This window comes from Mastomys coucha, unplaced genomic scaffold (genome assembly GCF_008632895.1).
Source record: "Mastomys coucha isolate ucsf_1 unplaced genomic scaffold, UCSF_Mcou_1 pScaffold1, whole genome shotgun sequence".
Classification (NCBI taxonomy): domain Eukaryota; kingdom Metazoa; phylum Chordata; class Mammalia; order Rodentia; family Muridae; genus Mastomys; species Mastomys coucha.
This window is the reverse complement of record NW_022196891.1, coordinates 49434224-49457938: the sequence shown is the minus strand read 5'-3', so window position 1 is coordinate 49457938 and position 23715 is coordinate 49434224. Positions and strand designations below refer to the sequence as shown.

Sequence of the window (23715 nt, the reverse complement as noted above, 5' to 3'; positions counted from 1 at the left end):
AAAAAAAAAAAAAAAATTATTGATTTTTCTGTATCTCTGTGTATTTGTGGCCACATGTGGGTGTGTATCTGTGGAGGACAGAATGAGGCATTGGATGCCCTGGACCTGGAGATTCTGGTGGCCATCAATTGTCTGACACAGTGCTGGGAAACAAACTGCAGTTTAGTCCTTTGCAAGAGCAACAAATGCTCTTAACCACTTAGGGTTAGGGTTAGGGTTAGGGTTAGCCATATCTCTGGCCCCCTAAGAACTGTCATTCCTATTGATATTGTATAGGGCTTCTAAGAAAGAACCAAGTTTCTTAGTTAGAACCAAGAGTGTCCAGAGACTAATGCAAAGATTGCCCCACCCTCACCAAGTGTTGGTAGTCTTCTCATGCTGTCTGTAAAGGATAAGTACAGTGAAACAGACTGTAAGTGAATGTCATGTCTGCTCATCTACTCCAATAACATCTGCAATATCAGGGTTAAAAGCCTGATCAAGGACAAGAGGCATTATGACTTTAAAGGGAGTTTTGTGCCTCCTGAGTATTCAGTCAGTCGTTGACATCTCCTAACTCAGATGTGTTCTAGATTAGTCTTTCCAATCGTCAACATGCCTTCTTATTCAGGCATAAAGGAACCCCAAGAAATGATTTGTAAATGGCTAAAAAAGGGCATTGTTCCCTGGCTAGCACAACGTTCCAATATACCCTAATTTATTACCAAGCTGTCGTTAGCTTGGAATTTCTCACAAGGAAGCTGCCTTATCAGATAGGATGTCCTCAGAGTTAGCAACAGAAGTCAGGCACCATTGCTTACTGTTAACATAGTTAGAATTCTCAGGGCAGTCCCACAGAAGACAGAACTGTTTTACCTGAGAGAGTAATCAAAGGGCTTCCCTCACTTAAGGGCATTTTCAGGAACTGCTAGATTGGAACTTCCTGGTGCTTGCCTCCAGCAGACCCAGAGAATTATCATGGGAATACCAAAATAGCCCCAGCGGGGAGGGCACCACTGCTCTTCACACCTGGATACCTGATCTTACCGACCTTGATGTAACCATCGCTTGCCTATGTGATCTTACTGTGATGTGACTGTCACCTGCCTATGTGATTTTTGTCATTCACCCTGTTTTCTGCATACTATATAAGCCTGGTTTTCACTTTGCACACATACTTAAATTTAGATGGACTAGGACTTAGACTTAGATTCATTCAGATTCAAGCTTCGAGCCTCACGCAGTCCACAGCAAGCCGTCCCCCTCCCGGGCCCAGAGCACTTGGGCATGGGGGATACAGCGCCTGTCCAGAAGAGGTGGCTGCTTTAGACCCAGTTTCAGGTGGCCTCAGATGTACCTCAACTGCTGAGCTGCCAGATTTTTCATTTCTCTTTTGTAATGACTGTAAAAGTCTGATGCCATTTTTAAGAAATACATTCAGATTCTGTACTTCATATGTCGTCTTTGCTATCATTTCTTCACCTACACCTTGTCGACCTGACTAGGACCCCGTTTCTCCCATGGGTTGAGGGAGGCCCAGACTGGCCAGCCCTCTGCAAGTGAAGATAAGGAGAAAGAGGCTACAAATGACACTCATCTAAGCAGAACATGAGAGTTCATGTGATCTGGAACATCCATGGAAGGTAGGATAAAACATTGGCTGCTTGTTGACTCCAGTTATATCACAAAGTCTATATAGAACGTCAGCTAGGAAGAATTTTTTCAATTACTCCAACTCTCTCATACTTATGAGAAATCAATGTGTATGGACTCTGTAACATGTAGTCCCAATTACATAAGCTATTCTCAGATATTCTAATTTGTAATTTATAGATGTCTGTAAATTTTGCTTGTATCTTGTTCCTAACCTTCCTCCCTTTTGAAGAGCAAGCAGACTGTAGACAAGCTCGTGTGTCAGATTTTAGCTTTATCTTTTGTGATGGCCTATCTTCATTGTCAGCTGGATTGCATTGGATTTAAAATCACCAAGGAAAGACACTTCTGGGTACGGCTATGAAGTTGCTTCCAGCAGGGAAGCGAGAAGACCTACCCGGACTGTAGGCGGCGCTGTTCCATGGCTAGGGGTCCCAGGCTGAGTAAACCAGAGACAGCAAGTGGAATATCACCCAACATCTCTCTGCAGTCTGCCTGTGGATTCAATGGGACCGGTGATCTCATACTTCTGCCAAGTCTTTCTCACCATGGTGAACTACACCCTTGAACTTTCTTTATGTTGCCTTTGTCAATACACCATTTGTTAATTCTGTGGCCTTAAGTGAGTCTCAGTACTTGCTTTTCCCCTTCCTCACTCCTTATGGTAAATACTGTACGGTTTTGAAACTTAAATAGCACATAAAAACCAAAACCATATGTAGAAGATTTCTTTTGCAAAGAAAGCAGGACGAAACTTGAGGTTTGAAATGCTTCTGGCATGGAAGTGGTTAAAACACACACACACACACACACACACACACACACACACACACTCACGGTGCGAATCTGGCTTACCAACATTCCCACTTTCTTTGCACATAACATGCTTTTCTCCGTGGAAGCAGTCACGTAAGGCAGGGTGCATAGGGAAGCAGTGAGCCCACAGAGCTGTACTGTGCCACTTGTTTGCTTTTGAACCTCAGTACCTCTGCTACCAGGTACTGTTAGGCTGCCAATTAACTCCCCGCCCCCTCTCTACCCACCTCTGCCTTAGCATATGTCTTGTCTGGAGATAGCTCCTTCCAAAAAACATTCCAGGATGACTCTAGCTTTTATTCTCAGGGATAAGGGTGGCTTGCCTGCCAATCGACAGCTTGTCTTCCCTGGCTAGATTTTACTTTCTCTGCAGACCATCTAGAGCTTGCCTGCCCAACTCCACCGCTAATGCTTGGGGTTAAAGGTGTGGAACTGGACTGAGGTCTACAGGAGGAAGGGACAGACTTCCATTGATTCCTTGTCCTGATCCACAGCAAACACAAAGGGACCAAGCATAGAACTCTTTAGCCTGAAGACAAAACTTGACTGTTTATCCTCCCAAAGGTGGCTCCCAGCGTAAACCCCAGAGCATCTCGCTGCAGTTTGCATCTGCAGCCAGAACGTGTCCCAGGAGGCTGGTCTGTTAAGGGCCTTCTGGAGCTCCCAAGGAAGACAAGCCCACAGAGTGGTGAGATTGGAAAGACTCCAAACAAAGCTCTAAAATCTCCATCCCTGAGTTCAGAGAGCCCAGGGGAGGACCAGGAGCCAAGTTATTCAGGGAGCAGGAGCCTAGCACCTGCAAGCCAGGGTGCCTCATTCTCCATCTCCCAAGTCTCTGCGGACCCCTTTCCTGTCTTAGTTAATTAAGTTCTGTGTATCACATCTCTCCGGGTAGAAACCAGGCAGAGGAGGGCGCTAAGGAAAGTCAAGATCACCGGATTCTCGCCCATAGGTTCTCTCATCTCCCTCCCAGCCCCAACACTCTCTCAATCCAGGACCCACTCCGGCAGCGAGGGAAGTGTGAGCAGCAGGCTGCCCTCCTCCTCCGTGGTGGCCCGAGACTCCTACCCGCTCACCAGATGGCCATTCTGCTCTTGGGGTAGTCCAGCCGCTCCAGGCAGCCGAGGAAGTGAGGCAGCGTGTGCGCAGCGTTGCGGGCGAGGACCGCCACGAACACCGTGGGTTTCTGCAGGGGCGACTCGGGGAACATCACCATTTCCTCTCCGTCTTCATCCGAGTCGGGTTCTGCGGCGAAGCGCGCCCGGCAGCCGCGGCGGAGCAGGGCGGAGGACAGCAGCAACAGTGTGCAGGCGACCGTGGCGCGTCGCGCAGCCATGTTCCGTAGCCGCAGGGGATGCGGCTGCCCCGGGACAGCGGGAGCACGCACCGGCACCGACTTATGCAGCTCGCGGGACCCGCCGCCGCCCAGCCCTGGCCTGAGTCCCCTGAGCACCAGACTCCCTGCTACTCGCGCTCGCCCCGCGCTCCGCCCTGCGGACAGGTCGACGCCTTTGAGGCTGATCTATCCGAAGTTCCCCTAGTCCAGGCTGCGCTTGTACAGCTGAGGTCTGCGGCTTCCTCCAGAGCTGTGAGGTGTGGCTCTGTCTGCCAATGTGTGTGTGTACATAACGGTACAATCCCAAGAAAATTTATTCTGCTTTTGCAAACCGCAGTCTGAAGTCCTTCACAGTGACGCGATAGATCCAGGGTTTTATAATGCACATATTGACATATTAGAGTTCTAAAACTGGATGTTTCCTCAACCACCCAGGACTGTGAGAAACAATGTTATAACTTCTACAGAGGCAGAATGCTTGTGCTTCCATAGACACACAACTTCTGAAAATTTGAAGACTTGTAGAATTTTAGACTTCAAATCAGAACCCTGAAAGTAATAGGTCCTAATGGATCACTATTCTTTCTTTCTTTGCTTCTTCCTTCCTTCCTTTCCTTCTCTCTCTCTTTCTTTCTTTTCTTTCTTTCTTTCAAGAAAGGTTGCAGTAAGAACTCTTAACAGCTGGGCTCTCTCTCCAGCCCGAGGAGCCCCTTCCTAAGTGAGGAGATAAAAAGATTCACATCCCCCTCGCCCCTTAATCACCCAAACTGACAAAGACTGGGAAGATCAACACATGTCAAAGAGAAGAGAGAAAATGAAGGTCGGAAGACACGCACAGTCGGCTGGCAAGCGGCTGGACACTCGGCTAGAGGTTATTTACTTTGAAGATAACACAGGGACCAGAGTAAACTGTGACATGAAATCCACAGCCTTTGCCATGTGTGCAGGTTGAACTGGGGGTCTGGAAGTTCGTGACTGTCACTGCCAGGACAACCAGCCCTCAGCTCTGATACGCAGTCTTTTACTGGTTGGATTGTTTATTTTTTCTCCATAACTGTTGGGAGGCCTCAACTCTCTCTGCTCTCCAAATCTTCAACTGGTCCATTTTTAGCAACTCCCTTCTCTCATCCTAAAACTTAGCCCCTTCCCATGTCCTAAAACAAACAAACAAACAAACAAACACTTTTTATAAGCATTGGTAGACATGGTGGCCAAGCTCCCCATTCCAACACTAAGGAGGTAGAGACAGGAATCAGGGGTTCAAGGTAATCTTAGCTACCTACATATCACGATGCCATGTAACCTGAGCTATGCAAATCCCTGTTTCTGAAACAAAATAAACAGCCTTTGTCTTCTAGTGGTACTCTGTTGGTTAAGCTCTGTGAAAGAGGAGTCAACACTGCCTTCCTCTCTTTCTTAATCTACCTTTACTTCTGCCATAGCAAAAGGTGATTTTGTCCAGCTTTCTCCCCTGAGACTCTTCTGGCACAGTCCACAGAGACTTTGGTATTTACAAATGGGAGATCTTTTGTTGTTGTTGTTGTTGTTGTTTTATTCTCAGTTTTCCAGACGTCTGTCAAGTAAGCTCCACTCCTTGACTTCTTTAAATTCTACTTGTTTGCAAGTTCCTTCCTCTCTTAGCTGCTGTGAAGAGACACCTTGACCAAGACAATACTTACAAAAGAAACCATTTAGCTGTTTACAGGGGCCTTGTTTACAGTCTCAGAGGTTTAATTATTATCACCATAGGGGGAGCCTGGTAGAAGGCAGAGATGATGCTGGGGAAGTAGCTGAGAGCTATCCTTTGATGCACAGAGAGAGAGCCTCGCCTATCCCCAGTGAATACTTCCTCCAACAAGGCCACACCTCCCAATCCTTCTAGTCCTTTTAAACAAATCTATTTCCTGGTGTCTTAGTCAGAGTTTTTTATTCCTGCACAAAGATCTTGACGAAGAAACAAGTTGGGGAGGAAAGGGTTTATCAAGCTTACACTTCCAAACTACTCTTCATCACTAAAGGAAGTCAGGACTGGAACTCAAGCAGGTCAGGAACAGGAGCTGATGCAGAGGCCATGGAGAGATGTTCCTTACTGGCTTGCTTCTCCTGGTTTGCTCAGCCTGCTCTCTTATAGAACCCAAGACTTCCAGCCTAGAGATGGTACCACCCACAAGGGGCCTTCCCCCTTGATCACTGATTGAGAAAATGCCCCACAACTGGATCTCATGGAGGCACTTCCCCAACTGAAACTCCTTTCTCTGTGATAACTCCAGCCTGTGTCAAGTTGACACACAAAACCAGCCAGTACACCTGGTAACTAAGTATTTAAATATATTACCTTATGAAGGCCATTTTTATTCAAACAACCACATTATACTCCCTGTCTCCCATTAGCTTGATGACCCATCATACAGAGATGTACATTTAGTCCAACTTCAGAAGTTCCCATAGTCTCTCACAATCTCAACACCATTTAGAAGCACAAAGTTTGAAGTCTCTTCTGAGACTCAAGGCAATCTCTTAATTGTAACACCCTGCAAAATCAAAATAAAAAATCAGATCACATACTTCTAACATATAATGGTGCAGAAAAAAAAAACATATATGGAAAAGAAACATAATGAGGAAATACTGGGCCAGAGCAAGACTTAAAACCAGTGGAAAAAACCTTCAAATTCTGTCTTTCCATGTCTGATGTCAAAACACTCTTTAGATCTTCAAACCCTTTCAGCTTTGTTGACTGTTAACATTCTTCTCTCTCCTGGCTTGGCTTCATTCTCAGTCTGCAGTCCTCCATGGCAGGCTTCTCACAACTCTGGCATCTCCAGCACCTTGAGGTCTCCAATCACAGATTCACACACTCTCTAGGCCTCTGTACAGGGACATCCCTCATTCATGCCTGGCCTCAGCAGTTTTTCTCAGCCATTGAGGAAGATTCCCTTTCTTTATTCTTGGCTCTTAAGTCAGAACCATATGGCCAAAGTTGCCAGATTATGCTGCTGGATGGAGCTAGAACTTGACCCCTTGTAAAATTCCAATTATATTAGCTTTCTCTTGTTGGTGGCTTCCTTGATTGCTTAAACTTTTCTTTAATTCCTTTTCACAAGTTGGAAGCTTAGCGGGGTGGGGTCTCAACCTCAGAAGTTGAGGTCACCCCTCCCTTAGTTCCATGAAGAATCAGGCTTTTCTTTAGATTTATCTCCTTGGGCACTGAGACTTCACTTCCTGATGCCCTTTGTTCTTCAAACTTTTTATATTTTTCCTTTCTCAGCTTTCTCTTTTTCATTATAGATTTGCATAAAATTTACTACTAATAACCACACAGCACAGTCAATAAATACTAGGGTGTCTTGAAATCTCTGCCAATGCCATTAATCCAAACTCTTCAAGGGCAAAAACCAGCCACTTTCTTTGCCAAAGTATCACAAAAATGGTCTCTAGGCCACATACTAATATTTCCCTCTGAAATATCTTGAGCCAGGTAATCATAATTCACATTGCTCTTAGCATTTGCCATGCTCCCATGGGATGGCCCAGGAAGCCATGTTTAAAGTGTTCAGTTGCTTTTCAAATCCAAAGACCCAAAGTCTTCCATAGTCCTCCAACAAACAGCATGGTTAGGCCTGTCACAGCAACATCCCACTCCTGATACCAACTTTTGTCTTAGTCACTTCCATATGTTCTTCCTTTTACCTGGTCCATGTAGTCTGTAGGGCAATTTCAATCTCTGAATCTGGGTCTCCTGCTCTAACCCTTTTGTGTGGTGTTTATACTTTTATAACTAATACATTAAAATCTGCTTCCTCTCCCTGCATCCTCCTCAGGAACTATTCTCACTCTCAGAGACTCATCCACTTGCAGAAGATACTGAGTGAAACATCTATTAGAAGCACTGTGGCAGAAGTACGATGGGCAGCAGCTTAGGAAGGCAAGGCCAGGGGTGGTAGTGATGGACAACCTTTTAGAAGGGTTTCTCAGAAGTGTTATCTTGTCTTTCTTTTCTCTCCCAAACCATATCTAGTCAACTTTCAAAACTAAAAATCCCCTTACTGTTAGGAATACTTGGTTTAATATTCATTTGTTAATCATACTACAAACCAAGTGAGTTAAAACTAAGAAGCCATATTACCTTTTTATTACCTTCTGTTACCTTTACAGCTTATCTGAGCTCTTTTTTTTTTTCAATGAATGTGGAAGCCAGAGGTTGACAACAGCTGTCTGTTTCAGTTGCTATCTACTGAACATGGAGTTCACTACTGATTGATGTTGGTTGTAGAGAGAGAAACTCACCAAGATGCTAAGCCTTTATTTTCTGAAGGAGCAGAAGGGTTTGGCCTTCTTGGAAAAGACTAACACCCAGCTAGCTCACTCCAGTTACTTAATTAAAACATTATACAAGGTTAATTGGGGCTGGGAAAGGTTCCAACTACCAAAGTTATCTTGCCCTTGCTGCCCCTGAGAGCAGACAACCCATATAAGTCTCAGTCCCTTTTGACCATGGCTAGCCATAATCAAAAGTAAGAACTCCAGGTTTGCCAGGATTGTCTTGGGACCAAGGCTGTAGTAGCTGCAAATTCTCACAAAGCACCAAGTGCAGATTCTCTAGAAAGGCAACATTTCTTCAAGGTTCAAACAGTCTCAAAACAACTGCTACTAATTGACCCAAACATGGCAAAGGCTTTGCTGAAACGTTTCACTTAACGCCATACACAAAGATTTACTATACATTTCATTTAAAGCTAGACATAAAGTCTTTCCTATACAAATCACTACCATTCACTCCTCTAGGGTCTTTCCAGCAGAACTTTCCCCCATGACTGGGATTACAAACACATCATGCTCTGCCAGCTTTCACATGGACCCAGATTCAGGTCCTCATGCTTGGACAGCAAGCATTTTACTTACAAAGCCATCTCTCCAGTCCCTGGAATAATTTTAATACCTTATTTTCAATGTTCATGTATTTAGTGTGTATTTATAGTTAGCTTTCTTTAGAGAGGATGAACACTCACACTGGAAGTATATTGTGGAGATTTAATAGGTATGAGCCCCACATACTCATGTGTTTGAATGCTTAACCATAGGGAGTGGCACTATTAGGAGGCATGGCTTTACTGAAGTAAGTGTCACTGTGGAGGCAGCCTTTGAGTCATATATACTCAAGCTATACCCAGTATGACACACAATCTCCTTCTGCTGTTTTTGGATCAAGATGATCTGAAACTCTTGGCTCTTTCAACAATGTGCCTGGCTGCAGGCCATCGTTTGTCCTGCCATGATGATTGCAACTTTAATTTTTTCAACGTTTATTTTTAACGATGGGTTTTAAATGCATTAACCTCCCTTCTAGCTCACCACTGACAAGAGGTAATGGGAAAGAAAGGATACAGAGGAAGTGGGCCTGTTTAGAAAGAGTATTTGGAGCAACTCCCATCTGTGTTGTCAGGAAACTGGCAGTTCAGTTCACATATTAGCGGCGGCAGCTTAATCCACTCACAAACACATCATGGATACACCAGCAGTCTAGTTCAGCAGTATCAGGATACCAGACTTGAATCAGTAATGGTGGCATGACCTAGTAGAAATAGCTGGGCCTCAGCGTCAGCACAGATCAGTAGAGGGGACCACCAGGAACACTAGAAGTTTCTGCTGTGCCTCTCTCAGCGAAGATCAGTGAAGATGGAGATCCACACAATGCCTTGCACAGCTAGCTCTATAAGCAAGCCTAGCTCAGCTTCCTGCACTGTCCATCAAGTCCTATTTATACCCTTCAACACCATGTGTCCTCCACGGGTCTTGCCTCGGGACGTGTGTCTGTGTCAGCTGACATCACTCTGCAAATCAGCCTGAGTCCAAGGAAGCACCAAGAAGCTGTGGCACACCACCAGAAGTTTTTGGTGCGTTTCTCTCTATGGAGTCCTGACAAATGCAGCTCAACTACACAGTGTAAGGCAGAACAATACATGTGTGTCCTTAGTGAAGAATCCTTCATCACGCCCTTTCATGCCCTTTCACGTGTTCGCTTTAGCAGAACATACTTTCACTTGTGTTTGCTTCAGCAAAATGTTTCTTCTAGAGTTGGTCTTAACTTTGTACCTGTGTCCACTTCAAAAAAACACTCTTTCACAAGTTTGCCCCGGCAAAACACCACCCAACACAACTGACTTTCCATAGAACCCTTAAGTTTTCACTTCAGATGATAATGAACTAAAGCTCTGAACCTGTAAGCCAGCCCTGATTAAATGTTGTCCTTTCTAAGAGTTGGCATGGTCCTGGTGTCCCTTCATGGCAATGAAACTCTAAGACACGGATGTTGACTACATAGCTAGAGATGAGATGTTTGGAGGACTGTGACTTAGTTTTGATGATTTTTCATAGCCAGCTATTATTTAAGATGTGTATCTACATCTTTTTATTTACAGATATCATCCCTTTGTGTTCCTAAAGTATTTATACATACAAACTATATCATAAACTAATATAATCCCCAAGCCCTCATTAATGTCAATACTATCAATTAGATGTGTGCTCAGCACCTGCCTCAAGAAACAAATAATGGCCACCAACATGAAACCCACTGTGTCCCTTCTTATCATATGCTTGGCTCTTCTCCCCAGGGATGAGCAGCATCAGTAGTTTGAGCTTTAAGCTCATGTCTCTATTTAGTTTGGGACTCCTTTTCCCATGATTAATTTTAGGTGTTAACAAAGCTAGGCAGGGGTGCCCTATTATTTAGTCCAAACAGTATAGAGACTGCTGTGAGTTATTTTTCTTTTAGATATCGTTAACATTCAATTCAGTAAGTTTTAAGCTAAACACATTTCTTTTTGTTATGTGGCTAAGCCTCATCCAATCTACTAAAAGCCTTAAGGGGAGAGGATGGGATTCCAGCACAAGGAAGAAGTTGTACTCCTTCCCAGACTGCCTTTGTAAAGATTTAAGGCTGTAGCATCAACTCTTTCCTGGGTTTGCTCCAGACTGCCAGCCTGCCCTGCAGATTTGCAGCCTTCTAGCTCCTCTGATCACATGACGACCCCCCCCCCCCTTTTGGTAAGCAAGAACAGAGATGGAATGTTTGGGGGGGTATGAATTGATTTTGATAACTTTTCATATTTACCAAACCAGTTATTTAAGCATGCATATATGCTTCTCTTTATCTACAGAACTGCCAATTTATTACCACTCTGTGCCGTTTCTCCATCTGGCTATAACCTCAGATTGTCCCTGCTTCAGTTTCTCTAGTGCTGGTGGTTTCATACACATACACATGGTCTGCCAGTTCCCTTTCAGGTGTTGAATGTTGTTCACAAAGAATCTACTCTCCTTCGATCTTCTTCCTGAGTTCCAGGATCTCCAGTCTCAGTTTAGCAATCACATGCTATTAACTCTTTGACTGATTTAAGTCTTGAGGAGCCAGAGAAGAGAGTTTATTCATCTCTAATCTCTTAAATTAGTGTCAGTGTTTGCTGCTTCAGGGAGCCTCCTAATTTTAGTACTATTTGCTTTTCAGAGAGGATGTCAGTAGTTGTTTTGTGGAGGCAAAGATAATGATTTCATATGAATCTTTGTCGGTGGAGTTTTTTTTATAGCTAGTTTTCTGATACATTTAAGGTTTTCTCTTTTTCTTTTCTTCAACAACGCACACTCATGTCTCATTTAATTGATATTTGTTTATCATTTTGTATTGGCAAATTTATTTCATTAAAATTGTGAAAAAAATTGGCCATCAATTTATTCACCGTTTTCTACTCCATTCTCCTTGTTATTCCACTAACATGTGGCAAATCCTTAAGGCTTTGTTCATTCTCTGTGTGTTCATTTATTGTGACAGGCTTTGATATGTAGCCCAGGTTGAACTAGAACTCACTCTGTAGACTCCGCTGGCCTCGACATCTCAATCCACCTGTTACAGCCTCTTGAATACTGAGATTATAAGCATTCACAACCAAGCCTGGCACTTTGCCCCCCTCCCACCCTCACACTTACAAAAATAAAATTTCACTCTTTTGCTCATCTCTGGTGATTTCTTACCTGCGACCTCACCTGCTCTTCCCCCCAAATTCCATTTTGGTTGTCAGAAATCACCCACTGGAAATCTTTATTTCCAAAACTTTAATCTTGGATTACAGAATGCCCATTTGGATTTTTTTTTTTCATTTTTGAGATTTGACTCTGGAGATTTCCATCCATTAAAAATTTGTTTGGTTTTACTTCACTGCTGATGGTTGTGATGGTCTCATCAAAGTCTTGTTTGTTTCAACACAAGATGCTTTAATCTACTGTGTTTTGAATCACAGGTTTTCTTTTGCCTGGTACTTTTAATTTTGGACGCCTTTTTGGTCATGGTTAATATAGTGGCTTTGTAACCACGCCTCTTAATACCTGGGACCTCCAGTGGCTCCTTCTTCACTCAGGGTAAATCCAAACCCACTTGCCATGCCCTACCCATCCATCTGAAGGTTCTCATCTTTGGGTTATAAGCCACATGTTTACGTTAGTTCTCAATACCTGTTCAATGCCTCATGATTTTTCCTAATCTTGACATATGGGCTTGCTCTACAACAGTGTTTTTATTTTAAACTTCGACAGCAGGGCATTGAACGGGGTCTTTCCTTGCTCCCAGGAATTGAAGATCAGGATCTGAAGGCAAAGACGATTTAAGAATCCTTCATTTCTCAAGCGAGAGCGCGAGTTTACGAAGGGCTGAAGGATTCTGTACTCAGGTTTTTAGTTAACATTCCCTAACCCTACAACCTGCCCAGACTGGAGGCGCTGGGGAGGGGAGGAGGAGAGGGCGGGATGGGGGCGGAGCTCCTCCGCGCTGGTGCGAGCTCCGGACAGGGGGCGTGGCCCTGCCAACTCTCCGCCCAGTGTGCGCAGCGGGAAGCGGAACTCCCGCGCGCAGGACTCTTGCTTCTGGCCGGGCGGGGTTTGAGGTGCACCACGGCCTTCTGCGCGGGCGGCATGGAGGAGCGCAGCGATTCCGAGCCTACCCCGGGTTGTAGCGGGCCTGGCCCGGGTCCCGTTCGCGATGGCGGCGGCGCCCGCACGTGGGCTCCCGAGGACGCCTGGATGGGCACACACCCTAAGGTCAGGAGGCGCGCGGCCAGCAGGGCGCCAACCCGGCCCTCGGTACCGCGCTCCCTCTCTGGCCCGCGTCTCAGTGGAGGACATGCTCCAGCCTCGCGGCGGGGCTGGGGTGGGAGGAACCCCGAGTGCACGGCCACCGGTCTCCCGCAGTGTCATTTTTGTTTGTTTATATGAGTTACATAGTATAGACTAACAGAGGCCGCTGCTGAGCCCTCCATTAATACCTGTTGTTGTTGTTGTTTTTTAACTAGATAGTCCTTTCTGAGATGGACTGAGTCCACAGCTAACGATCAAAAACAGTGTGTGGGCTACGGCTGAGATCTAGGAGGCCGCAAATAACGTATTTAGGCACGGTCGCATTACACTTAGCCTTGTGCCCAAAGTGTGTGCATCTTGATTCAGTATGGGAGCAGAATCTTAATTTTTCAGATTTCTTAGAAAGTTTAAGTTCTTGCACAGGGCAGAGAACTATTAACATTGTATATTATGTATTGGCATCAAGGAAAATAAGGATAATTCTTTGCTTGTCTCTGCTTGAGAAATTGACGACTTGTATGCGTAAAGCCACAAGCAGTCAGCTGATAATGAATGAAAGCTGGTACATTAATAAAATGGCAACTATCCCCTGTGAGAGTTACTAAGTTGGATAAGAGTCTCAAAAACAATCAAGGAAAGCGAATACTTGTAAAATACTTGTAACAACAAATCTTAAAAAAGGAACCTTTCAAAAAGCCGGGCTGTCGTGGCACACACCTTTAATCCCAGCACTTGGGAGGCAGAGGCAGGTGGATTTCTGGGTTCGAGGCCAGCCTGGTCTACAGAGTGAGTTCCAGGACAGCCAAGCTACACAGAGAAACCCTGTCTCGAAAAAAACAAAACAAAAAACAAAAAAAAACCCAAACAAACAAAGGAACCTTTCCCCACTTCTTGAAGCTTGGTGTTTTCTTATGAATAGCATGGGAATGTTACTAGTTTCCATAATGGCAGGGTAGGGGGCAGAGGGAAACAGAGAAGGCATCAACAGTGACTAGGAACATGGGTGCCAATTCAGACTTCCTAAATTTGAATCTTATTTCTGTTGTAAAGTTGGTAAACTTTAATCTGCTTTGACTCGTTTGACTACACTGTAGTTTGTGCTTCAATCTTTTGACCTGTCTCAGTTAATCACAGTCTCATCGTTTAAAATAGGGGACAATGGTAGTACTTAACCTCATAGGGTAATTTTTATAAGGAATCTGACACATAAAAAGTATTATATAAGTATTTATTAGTAACCCTTTGAAACTCCATCTAGTTTGATGTTGCCTTTAGACAGTTTTCTTACTCGTAGATCCTTTTCCCACTGAACTTAATGGCTGTATAAGCCATCAAATCTTCCTGTTGATATTTTTTTTTCTTCCAGGATCAACAAATTAGACCTTGTAGTCTAACTCAAAGTTATGTCTTGATACCATTGTCAAGCACATTTTGAGATTTGGGGCACACAAAGCCCTTCTTTTGAACCCGTACGTTTACCATGCAGCCAGTGGAGATGGTGACTTTAGGTCTGCCCCATCATGGTTCTGCAAATATCTGATCTGTGTATGAACTCTGTCTATATACCTGTCCCACTGTGCTTGTTCTGCCAGGGCCTTCCCTGCAGGGGTAGATTTCTTAGGTTTTCCTATAGCAACCAGCAAGTTTGAAAGAAGTAATTTGTTCCTTTAAAATACAATTAAATAACTCCCACTCAAGAGCAGGAACTGTTAATAATTTAGCAGATATTTTTTTCTATATGCAAGTGAGATGCCAGAGGAATTGAGGCATCCCATAACATAGCTCAATGAAAATCTAAATTTTCTCTGCTCCTAGTGTATCCTAGTGATTCTTTATAGGCTTGGACATCTGTAGCTTATTCTTGCTTTCCATAATTACTCACATTGGACCATTACCCTTCTCCATACACTCAAGTCCTACTGGGCTTACTTTGCATCCATCCTGTCATGAAACATTCACCAGTCCATCCCTGAGAACACTTCCTCTGACCTATTCTGTTATTGTTTTGTAACTCATACACTTTTAAGAATTGTCATTTGCCTATCAGTTTTAAGTATAGCTAGTCCTCCATATTGGAGAATTTGCCAATTAATTTTTAAATGAAAAAATTTGAAAAAATTTCCTCTACACTGTACCTGTGCAGACTTTTATTACCATTATTTCTAAACATTATGTAGCACTTAAAGTAACCTATAGATGGTTTAAAGTGTATGGAAAGATCGCACAGATTATCTGTAAATATTCTTGCATTTTCTATAAAGGAATTGAACATTCTTAGATTTTTGTGATTGGTAAGGTAGTGTCTTTGATGCAGGGAGGGAGGCTGCCTGGATGTGTTTAACAATTGTAGATTTTTTTTTAGAGGCAGGGATAAGATTCTTTTAACTTCCATTAAATCTGGAAGATATTTGTATCCATATATGTATATATATATATATTATATGCATATATTTAGGAATATTTGTTAAATGAAAGAAAATATTGGGCTATTATTTTCTTCTCTATTTAACAATTACATTTTAATTTTCAGTACTTAGAAATGATGGAATTAGATATAGGAGATGCCACCCAAGTATATATAGCATTCTTGGTTTACCTGGATCTCATGGAGAGTAAGTGGCTTATTTATATTGGTTTGCTATTGGGTGTGGGGAGGTTGGGGGATTGGGTTGTCGTATACGATTGTTCACATATAATTAGCAAACATTTTTTTCATTTACTATTAATTTTGCCAGTTAACTTTACATTTCTTTATTCATTTATGTTGGGAATTACTAAGTCATGGAAAAGATTAGAGAAAACAAAGAGAGGAGGTGATATTACAAGTGCAGTTTGCTCATTGAATATTAGAAGTTTAGAATGCTTATCTTTGCTTTTGAATGAATGCATTTGTCATTCTTGATGCTCTTTCAGGTAAAAGTTGGCATGAAGTAAACTGTGTAGGAATACCAGAACTACAACTCATCTGCCTGCTTGGCACTGAGATCGAAGGGGAAGGAGTACAGGCGGTGGTGCCTACACCCATTTCTGCTTCCCTCAGCCATAACAGGTGAGTGAGGACTTTGTCTTAGTTTAATAGACCCTTGCCTGTTACTCTTTGAGGGCTTTCTTTCTTTCTTGTTTTTTTCTTCACTTTTGTCCTTTTTATGTTTTTGTTAATACTCTTTCATTGGTTGTATATTCTAGTTTTTAAACCCACCCCTTGCCATTTTTAAGGTGTGCTTTAATGAGTAACATCTTAATTTGAGTATAATCCTGTGTACCCATCCTTTCTTTTATGATCATCTTCTTTCTGTCTAGCTTAAGGTACATTTCTTGCTTGGCATTCTAAGTAAAGGTCTGTTTTTAATTTTTAAAAGGTTTACAAGAGATTCTGTGTTCGAAAAAATGACAGAGGAGAAAAAGGGCTTCTATTCTCCTGAATAGCCCTTGTCACCTTCATTTACAGCAGAGTCCCCCATCATTTCCTTACTTACCACCCCTTGGAGTTCCCAGACTCCACATGCACAGTGAAGACATGTGTGGCTGTTGGGGATTACTGCTTCATTCTCAAGCTCTCTACGGATTTATTATGTTGTTTATATCTACTAGGTTTAGTAAGTTTGGGAGACAAAATTTCTTATCAGTTTTCTCTAGATTTTCCAATCTTTTGGAATTTAGGTTTTTGAATAGTTCCTTAATGAGCCTCTGAATTTTTTTAGTATCTGTCATAATATCATCCTTTTATCTCTTGATTTACTAGTTCAGCCCTTCCCCATCTTTGCCTAATTTGATTAACTGTGTGTTTTATCTTTTTAAAGAATAAGCTCTTAGTATCATTGGCTCATTGTCTATTGCATGTTTTATTTCCATTTCATTGATTATTTTTCCATCTATTAATTTTGAGTTTGGCTTTTCTTGCATTTCTAAAAACCTAAGGTACATCATTAAGTTATTTATGTGAGACCTCACTTTTTCATTGAAGCACTTATAGCTTTGTGCTCTCTTCTTACTAGTTGCTATCTCCCTAAGTTCTTTTAAGTTGTGTTTTCATTTGAAATTTTAAAATTTCCTCCCTGACTTTGTCAGTAGCCCTCTGATCATTGAAGAACACAGCAAGTCCCAGTGAGTCTGTGTATTTCTAGCTATTGACTTTTATTTTTGTTTCATCATGATATGAATACCATTTGTCAGATAATATTGTTTAGAATAGTAAAATTCTCATTCACTATATAGTCATTGAGCAACTTTTATTGTGGGAGATGCCATAATAATCAAGATATCTTCATGAAAGTAATATTTATTCTAGCATCAAATGTTGACTTGGAAAACAGTTTTTTTCTGGTTTGGTGATTATTGGGGTGGGAGAGTGGAGTAAGAACAAAATTGTCAAATATTTTATTGAATGTGTTTTGAAGACTGACTGTATCCTTTGTTACTAGGTAATTGAATAATAATGCTAATGGAGTACAGAGAAGGATTTACTCTTAGAACAGGAAAAGTTTATTGACACTGTTCTGATAGGGCACTGGTTTTCAAACTCTGGGGTTGTGGGTTTTAGTGGGGATTTTGGGGATCAGACATAGGCCCTCATGCTTTTGCAGCAAGCTTTGTAGTGGATAAGCTTTTCTCCAGCCCCTTGTTTTTCTTTCTCTAATGAAATTTAAAGATTCTTTTATTATAAAATAAAATCCATTCAGAAGACCTCATAGTTCCATATATGAATTTCATAAAATACCCATTCCAACTCCCATAAGCATGACCTTTTCAGGCCTTCTCAGAGCTCTTCCCAGTGTGTGGAATGGCTCGTTCCTTCTCTCAGAGGAATGACCACTGTTCTTACTTTATGACAGTTGACCTATCAGCGCAACTCAGTAACTATTTTGGGATGTGAGTGGAAGTGACTGAAGTATTAACAAGAACACTGATTTAACTTTAAGAATATCCTGCCTGGCCCATATTGTTAGAAACAATGACATGTCACATATCACAGAGCACACTGTTTCAAGGTGCCATCTGAAGCTGTGTTTGCTAGCTTCTTACAACTTTTGTTCTTTAATGCCTTGTATTTCTGATACCATAAATACTGTTTTTATTAATAAGGAATGGGAAGCATACTAAACCAGAGAACCACAGACATAAACAGGCTTCTGGGGTATAGTTTCATATGTATTTATAATAACTCCTTGTGTACATTCAGAGTTTGGGAGTTTGTAAAACTGGGTAGCTGGCATGTATTACCTGTTAACTACAGTGCAGTTACAGAATGTGTCTGTAGTGTAGACAAACAATCCTTTTTATATCAGTTTAAACCGTTAACTGTCTCGCTGTTTTGAGTGTTGAGTGGCAAACAGATAGATGTATTTACATGGCTCATTCTTTATGCTATAGAGTGTATATTTGCTGATTCCTTAAAAGTTAATAGTTCTGGGCAGTTCTTATTATCAGCTCTTAATGTCACTATATCTGGGTACATTTCTGGCCTTTTTTGTGTCCATTTCCTACTTGCTTTCCCAGGCTTTGTTCCTGGTGCCTTTGTTTTCATAGTTTCTGGCACTAGGCAGGCACATTTCATTCTATTACTAATATAGACCCACAGTCATTCAAGTATAGCTAATGTAGTATGTCACAATTTTCAGTCTCAGAAGGTTATGAGTGTGTGTGTGTGCGAGTGCGCGCGCGTGCACACACTCCTGTGTATCCTTCTGAGAATACTAGTTTAACTTTAATTACTCTTCTCCTTTGGAAGAATAAAATTGGCAAAACATCTGTTTCTAATAAGTGGGGATTTTGTGCTGATGGATATGAGTTGTCTGTTTGCTATTATTTCTTTTTATTTACAATATTTCCTAGATAATGTTTACTCTGCATTGTGAAATAATAAATTAACGTGGTGTGTCCTCAGCTTGTGTTCTGCTTAAATGAATCTCAGGGATCTAAGGAGTGCACATAACACTTCAGTAAATGCCTGTGGATGTGAGTGCTTTTCCCCAGACAAAGCAGTGTATGAATTCACAGTCATAGATTTCCACAGAGGTCATAGAGCTGATGAATTTAAAGATGAAGACTGGGAATGTAGCTCTGTTGGGGTTTGGCCAGCGGAGCCCACATATTCGTGGGATGTCTCAGACTGGAGATTATTGAGGAGCTGTGGAAATAAGAGGGTGGGAGAGACAAAGAGACGCACACCAAGAAAGCTTTATCAAGGTGTACTTTACTTTGGGTGCAGAGTGTTTTTATAGTAAGGCAAAAAAAAACAAAAAACAAAAACAAAAACAAAAAATGAAACCAACAACAATCAAACTTTTTAACATAAACATGAGATCCTGAGGAAGGGACTTCAAAGGCAATTCCAACAGAGGTGAGCTGGTTGTCAGCAGTCTTTGATCTCAGGCCTTTCACTCCACTGCTAAGCAGCTGCAGTCTGAGCCCCATGGCATTCTTTCTCAGGGCTGAGGGGAGGGAGTCCACATAGCTCAGTGGATAAAAGTGCTTGCTGTGCAAGCCTAAGGACCTGAGTTCAAATCCCTAGCACCTATGTCAAAAGCCAGCTGTGTGCCCGTAACCCCAATGTTGGAGGCAGAGACATGCAGATCTTGAGAGCTTGCTGGCCAGCAAGCCTAGCAAAACAGTGAGGTTCTGTGAGGGAGTCTATTTTAAAGGAGTAATGTGGAGAGAATAATTGAAGAAGACATTCAGCATACTCTTCTGGTCCCTTCATGTGTGATTTTTCTTTAAGTGACATGATTACTTACACAAGTACTTTATCAGCTATTAGTGTTGTCCCTGCAAGATATCACAGCAGTTTCCCACACAATATAAATGGATAAATTATTTGCATGCTAGTTGAATTAATAGATTTTCAGGGAGATGATATTTTAAAACATTGAGCTGTATAGAGAAAATTAAAATTGTGTTTACTGTTCTTACATTAAAATGATAACAATGTTAAGATGTAAATAATCATATTTTTAACCATTAAATATGGTGAGTATAAATTAATATGAGTGTAATTATAGACTATTGAAAGGCAGAGTAGGAGAATGTTTTGGTTTGGGGAGAGGATAAGAAGGTAAATTTCAGATCGCTCATGATTTTCTTCCTTAATATTGGAGGCCTGGGGTCCAGGGTACAAAGTATCACAGACCTTTCACATGAGATGCCCAGAATCCAGAGTTGAGAGGGACAGATTGTACTCAGTGTGATGATATGCGGAGGGACATGTCTATAGTACTTCAGAAGACTGCAGAGGAGGAGACAGGAGTCTCTAATGGTATAGGAGGGGATGGGGAGTCTGGGAGCATTCCCTGGATGACAAGCCATTTGAAAGAAGTACAGACCTTGAGATGGACAAGGAGGCTCTCAGCAGCAGTCATGGAGGAAACAGATTGTTGAGCCTGTGTGAGCCTGAGAACCATGACTGGTTGTGAACGGGTATGTAGTAATAGCAGAGGCAGCAGCTACTCACACCTGGTAAGGGCTCTGTATTTTGTCTTCAAGTTCATGTGTGTGTGCACGGGTGGGGCAAGGGAGAGATGTGCTGGGGAGATGAGAAGGAGTGGAGGGGTGAGGCGGAGTGGAGCAGAGAAAGTCACGCTCCTGGGCAGCAGTTCTCCAGGAGAAGCAGCCTGGTAAGAATGAGGAGAGCTGGGTTTGAGAGTAAAGGAATTCAGAGGTAAGAGAAAGCTAGAGCAGGAGTTTTGTCACCCTGGGGTCTTTAGGAAACAGCAGTAGGCCCAGAAAGAGAAAGTGAGTCAGCTATGGTGGTGCTCGATTGTTTTCCATAGGGATTCTAGCAGGAATGGACGAGCCTGTGAGGGTGTAAGATGCTGCTAGTGGGGGTGTGCGGTCACTCCCTCATGTTCTCTACCTCTGCTGAACCCTTTCAAGTACCTGGCCTCTAGGTGTCGCTGTGCTCTGGGACTCAGTCTTCTTCAGGCTCACTCCTCTGTCCATGGTTAAATGTCATCAGTACATTGATGCCTTCACAATTTCTATCTCCATATTTCCACTTTAACTGGCACTGTGAACGTCAGACTCATGTATGCAACTCTACTTGACAGACTGCCATGGTCTAAAAGGTGACCAGTGAGCATGGCAAAAAGAGCTGATTTGTTCTACATCTGCTCCTTCTGTGACTTCTCCAGGTCAGGAAATAGCAACTTTGTTCTTTCTGAAGCGGGTGTGCACACAAGTATGTGCATACACACACACACACACACACACACACGAGAGAGAGAGAGAGAGAGAGAGAGAGAGAGAGAGAGAGAGAGAGAGAGAGAGAGAGAGAGAGAGACTGACTGTATATTTTTTTGCTATTCCTTGTATTTGATGACAAGTAATCAAACACTCTCCTACTCTAAACTATGCCCAGAACCTCAGTCTCTTCCCGTCTCTGCCACAGCTTCCTCACTGTGGCTCTAGCTACCGTCTCCCTTCTGGACTTAGGTTACTACTCTTGGCACATTGATTGATAGGCAATGTTTGGTATTAGATCCACAGACGGGAAGACCTCACTTCATTCATTGCCTAGCCCAGTGCGTGGTCCACAGAACTCAGTGTGTGAGACTTGATAGGTAATTCAGTAAAGAATGTAAGGATGTATGTTAACCATATGTCCTTTCAAGAGTTTACAGAGAGAGAGAGGTGGAGGGGCATATATGTCTGGACACTGCCATTCATTTACAGAATCTCACCATTTCCCATCTTTCTGTCGTAACTGCACATCTGACAAAGGTCACCAGTCTGACAAGGCAATCCACAGTGCCTTCTGATATCCTTACCTTCCATGGTGTTCTTTCTCACCCATATGCACCCTGCCCTTTCACCCTCTGTCTCCATGCGGTGTAAGTTTCTTTATGTCATTTCTAAACATTATTAGTATTTTGATTTAATTGTTTTTTCTCAAGACAGGGTCTTACTCTATAGCCCAGGCTACGTTGGCACTCACTTTGTAGCCCAGGCTAGCGGGTTGATGATCCTCCTGCCATACTCTCCTGAATGCTGGAGTTATAGATAGACATGTGCTCCACATCTTGCTGAGATTTAGTATATAAATGCTACTTTTTTTCCTCTCAAATTATGACTTTGTACTTTAAAAATACTCCTTTCTGAAAGCATGACTTTTATTATAAGTTTATTCAGTGGCCACTTATCTGAGGCGTGAAGTCTGGCCTCAAAATGATAAAATGATTTTTACTGTTTGGCCCCCTTCATTATCAGGACACATGTCCTCATGCAGCCTCTGCTGGGGTTTGCTGCTTGCTGATGAAACCCCAACTCTGGCCACATCTTTAAGTTGACATTTTTTTTTTCTTAACCCTAAAGAAAAAAATGTAAGCTCACATATTTATTTATTTATTTATTTATTTATTTATTTTAATTTTAGCAATGACTAAAATGACTTCCCAGTGAGGTGAATAGCCACACAGGTACTTGATTCTTAATCCCAGCACTTGGGAGGCAGAGGTAGGCGGATTTCTGAGTTCAAGGCCAGCCTGGTCTACAAAGTGAGTTCCAGGACAGCCAGGGCTATACAGAGAAACCCTGTCTCGAAAATACCAAAAACAAAAAACAAAAAACAAAAAAAAAAAAAAAAAAAACAGGTACTTGATTCTTAAGCAAATCTTCACTGAGAGTTCAGCTGTCTTGGTTTTTGTTTTTTGTTTTTAAACTGGGAAGTTTTGGCCTCCTTCCCAAAGAGGTAGTCTGTTCTCCCTGCCATTTTTTCTTCAGGCTTCATGGCTGAACACATGGAGGAACACAGAATTTTGAGCTATTGCAGAGCTCAAAGTTAGGGATTTTGTCAGGATGCCCTTTGTTATAGCATGCTAAGGCTGATGAAGAAATCAGTGCCTTTTATAGATAGAACCACAGTATAATCCTACTTGGCTATGGAGTACAGAAGGATCTGTGAATTAAAATTAATATGATTTTTTAATTCATGGTGCCTTTTATTTCAACATTTTTAGTTAAGAGTAATACTTTTGTCAGATTCTCATTCTCACTGCAAATCTCTAAAGATTCCACAGTCTCTGTTTTAAGGTCACTTGAGAAAAATCAAATTTAAGATTTATGGAAAAGGCTTAAATAATCTGGCTTCAGGACATTAGCCAAATGGTGTTGAGTTTGTCTTTAGTTATATTAAGTTATTAATAATCAATCTCCTCTTTTCAGCATATAGAGGTCACCTGTGAAGAATTACCAAAACGAGAAGTCTGCCAGCTGCATCAAATTTTGCTACTGATAATCAACAGCTATGATTATTATCAACATACCCTTTTCTTTAGTTGAGATTTTTCTCTGTGAGATTTCACTAAGTAGAAGAGAAATCCTTTTTGTTCATATGTAGAGTTCTCTGGTTTCTAAGTTAGGTTTAATTATTGAAAATTAATTATTATTCTTCAGTGTGTCTTAACTGTCACCTTATTTTTAAAGTATAACTTCAGAGCCTCTTATGTTATGCATATTTTTTGTATCAATGGCCTGTTGACGTAAATATTTTTATGAGCTTATACAGTGTCCTATAATGGAAAAAAAGAATAAAGTCTTGATTAGGAAGATGATGGCTCTGTATTAAACACATGTTCAAAGTAGACTAGACATGTTTTGAACAGGAACCTTTGTAAGACTGCCCAACTGTGGTCAGGCAGTAGCTAGGTCCCGTTCTGTCCTCTATTCCCGTGAAAGCACACTTGGTAATTTTCCCACACCACCAAATGGGATAAACAAGAGCTCAGAGATGGTAATTTCCATTTAATGTGGCAGTGATTTCCCTCAGCTCTGAGAACAAAACCTCCTTTACAGCCCTGGAGTTAATTCTCTAACCT

General features: G+C 42.1%; 2 protein-coding genes across 3 annotated transcripts in view; one reads left to right on the top strand and one right to left on the bottom strand.

Annotated features, from left to right (window-relative positions):
- Window positions 1-4436, bottom strand: part of Colgalt2 (collagen beta(1-O)galactosyltransferase 2) — a 121020-nt gene extending 116584 nt beyond the window's left edge. Inside the window, exon 1 of one of the 2 annotated variants that reach the window (XM_031384729.1) lies at window positions 3525-4436. In XM_031384729.1, coding sequence (XP_031240589.1) covers window positions 3525-3784 — 260 coding nt within the window. In that variant the 5' untranslated portion in view covers window positions 3785-4436. Of the gene's footprint in view, window positions 1-3516 lie in introns of both variants that reach the window. The other variant, XM_031384736.1, reaches the window with a different exon arrangement.
- An 8218-nt stretch (window positions 4437-12654) lies between these two features.
- The window catches only part of Tsen15 (tRNA splicing endonuclease subunit 15), a 212719-nt gene continuing 201658 nt past the window's right edge, over window positions 12655-23715 (top strand). Inside the window, exons 1-3 of the mRNA XM_031384687.1 lie at window positions 12655-12871; window positions 15438-15519; window positions 15821-15956. Coding sequence (XP_031240547.1) covers window positions 12746-12871; window positions 15438-15519; window positions 15821-15956 — 344 coding nt within the window. The 5' untranslated portion in view covers window positions 12655-12745. The remainder of the gene's footprint in view (window positions 12872-15437; window positions 15520-15820; window positions 15957-23715) is intronic.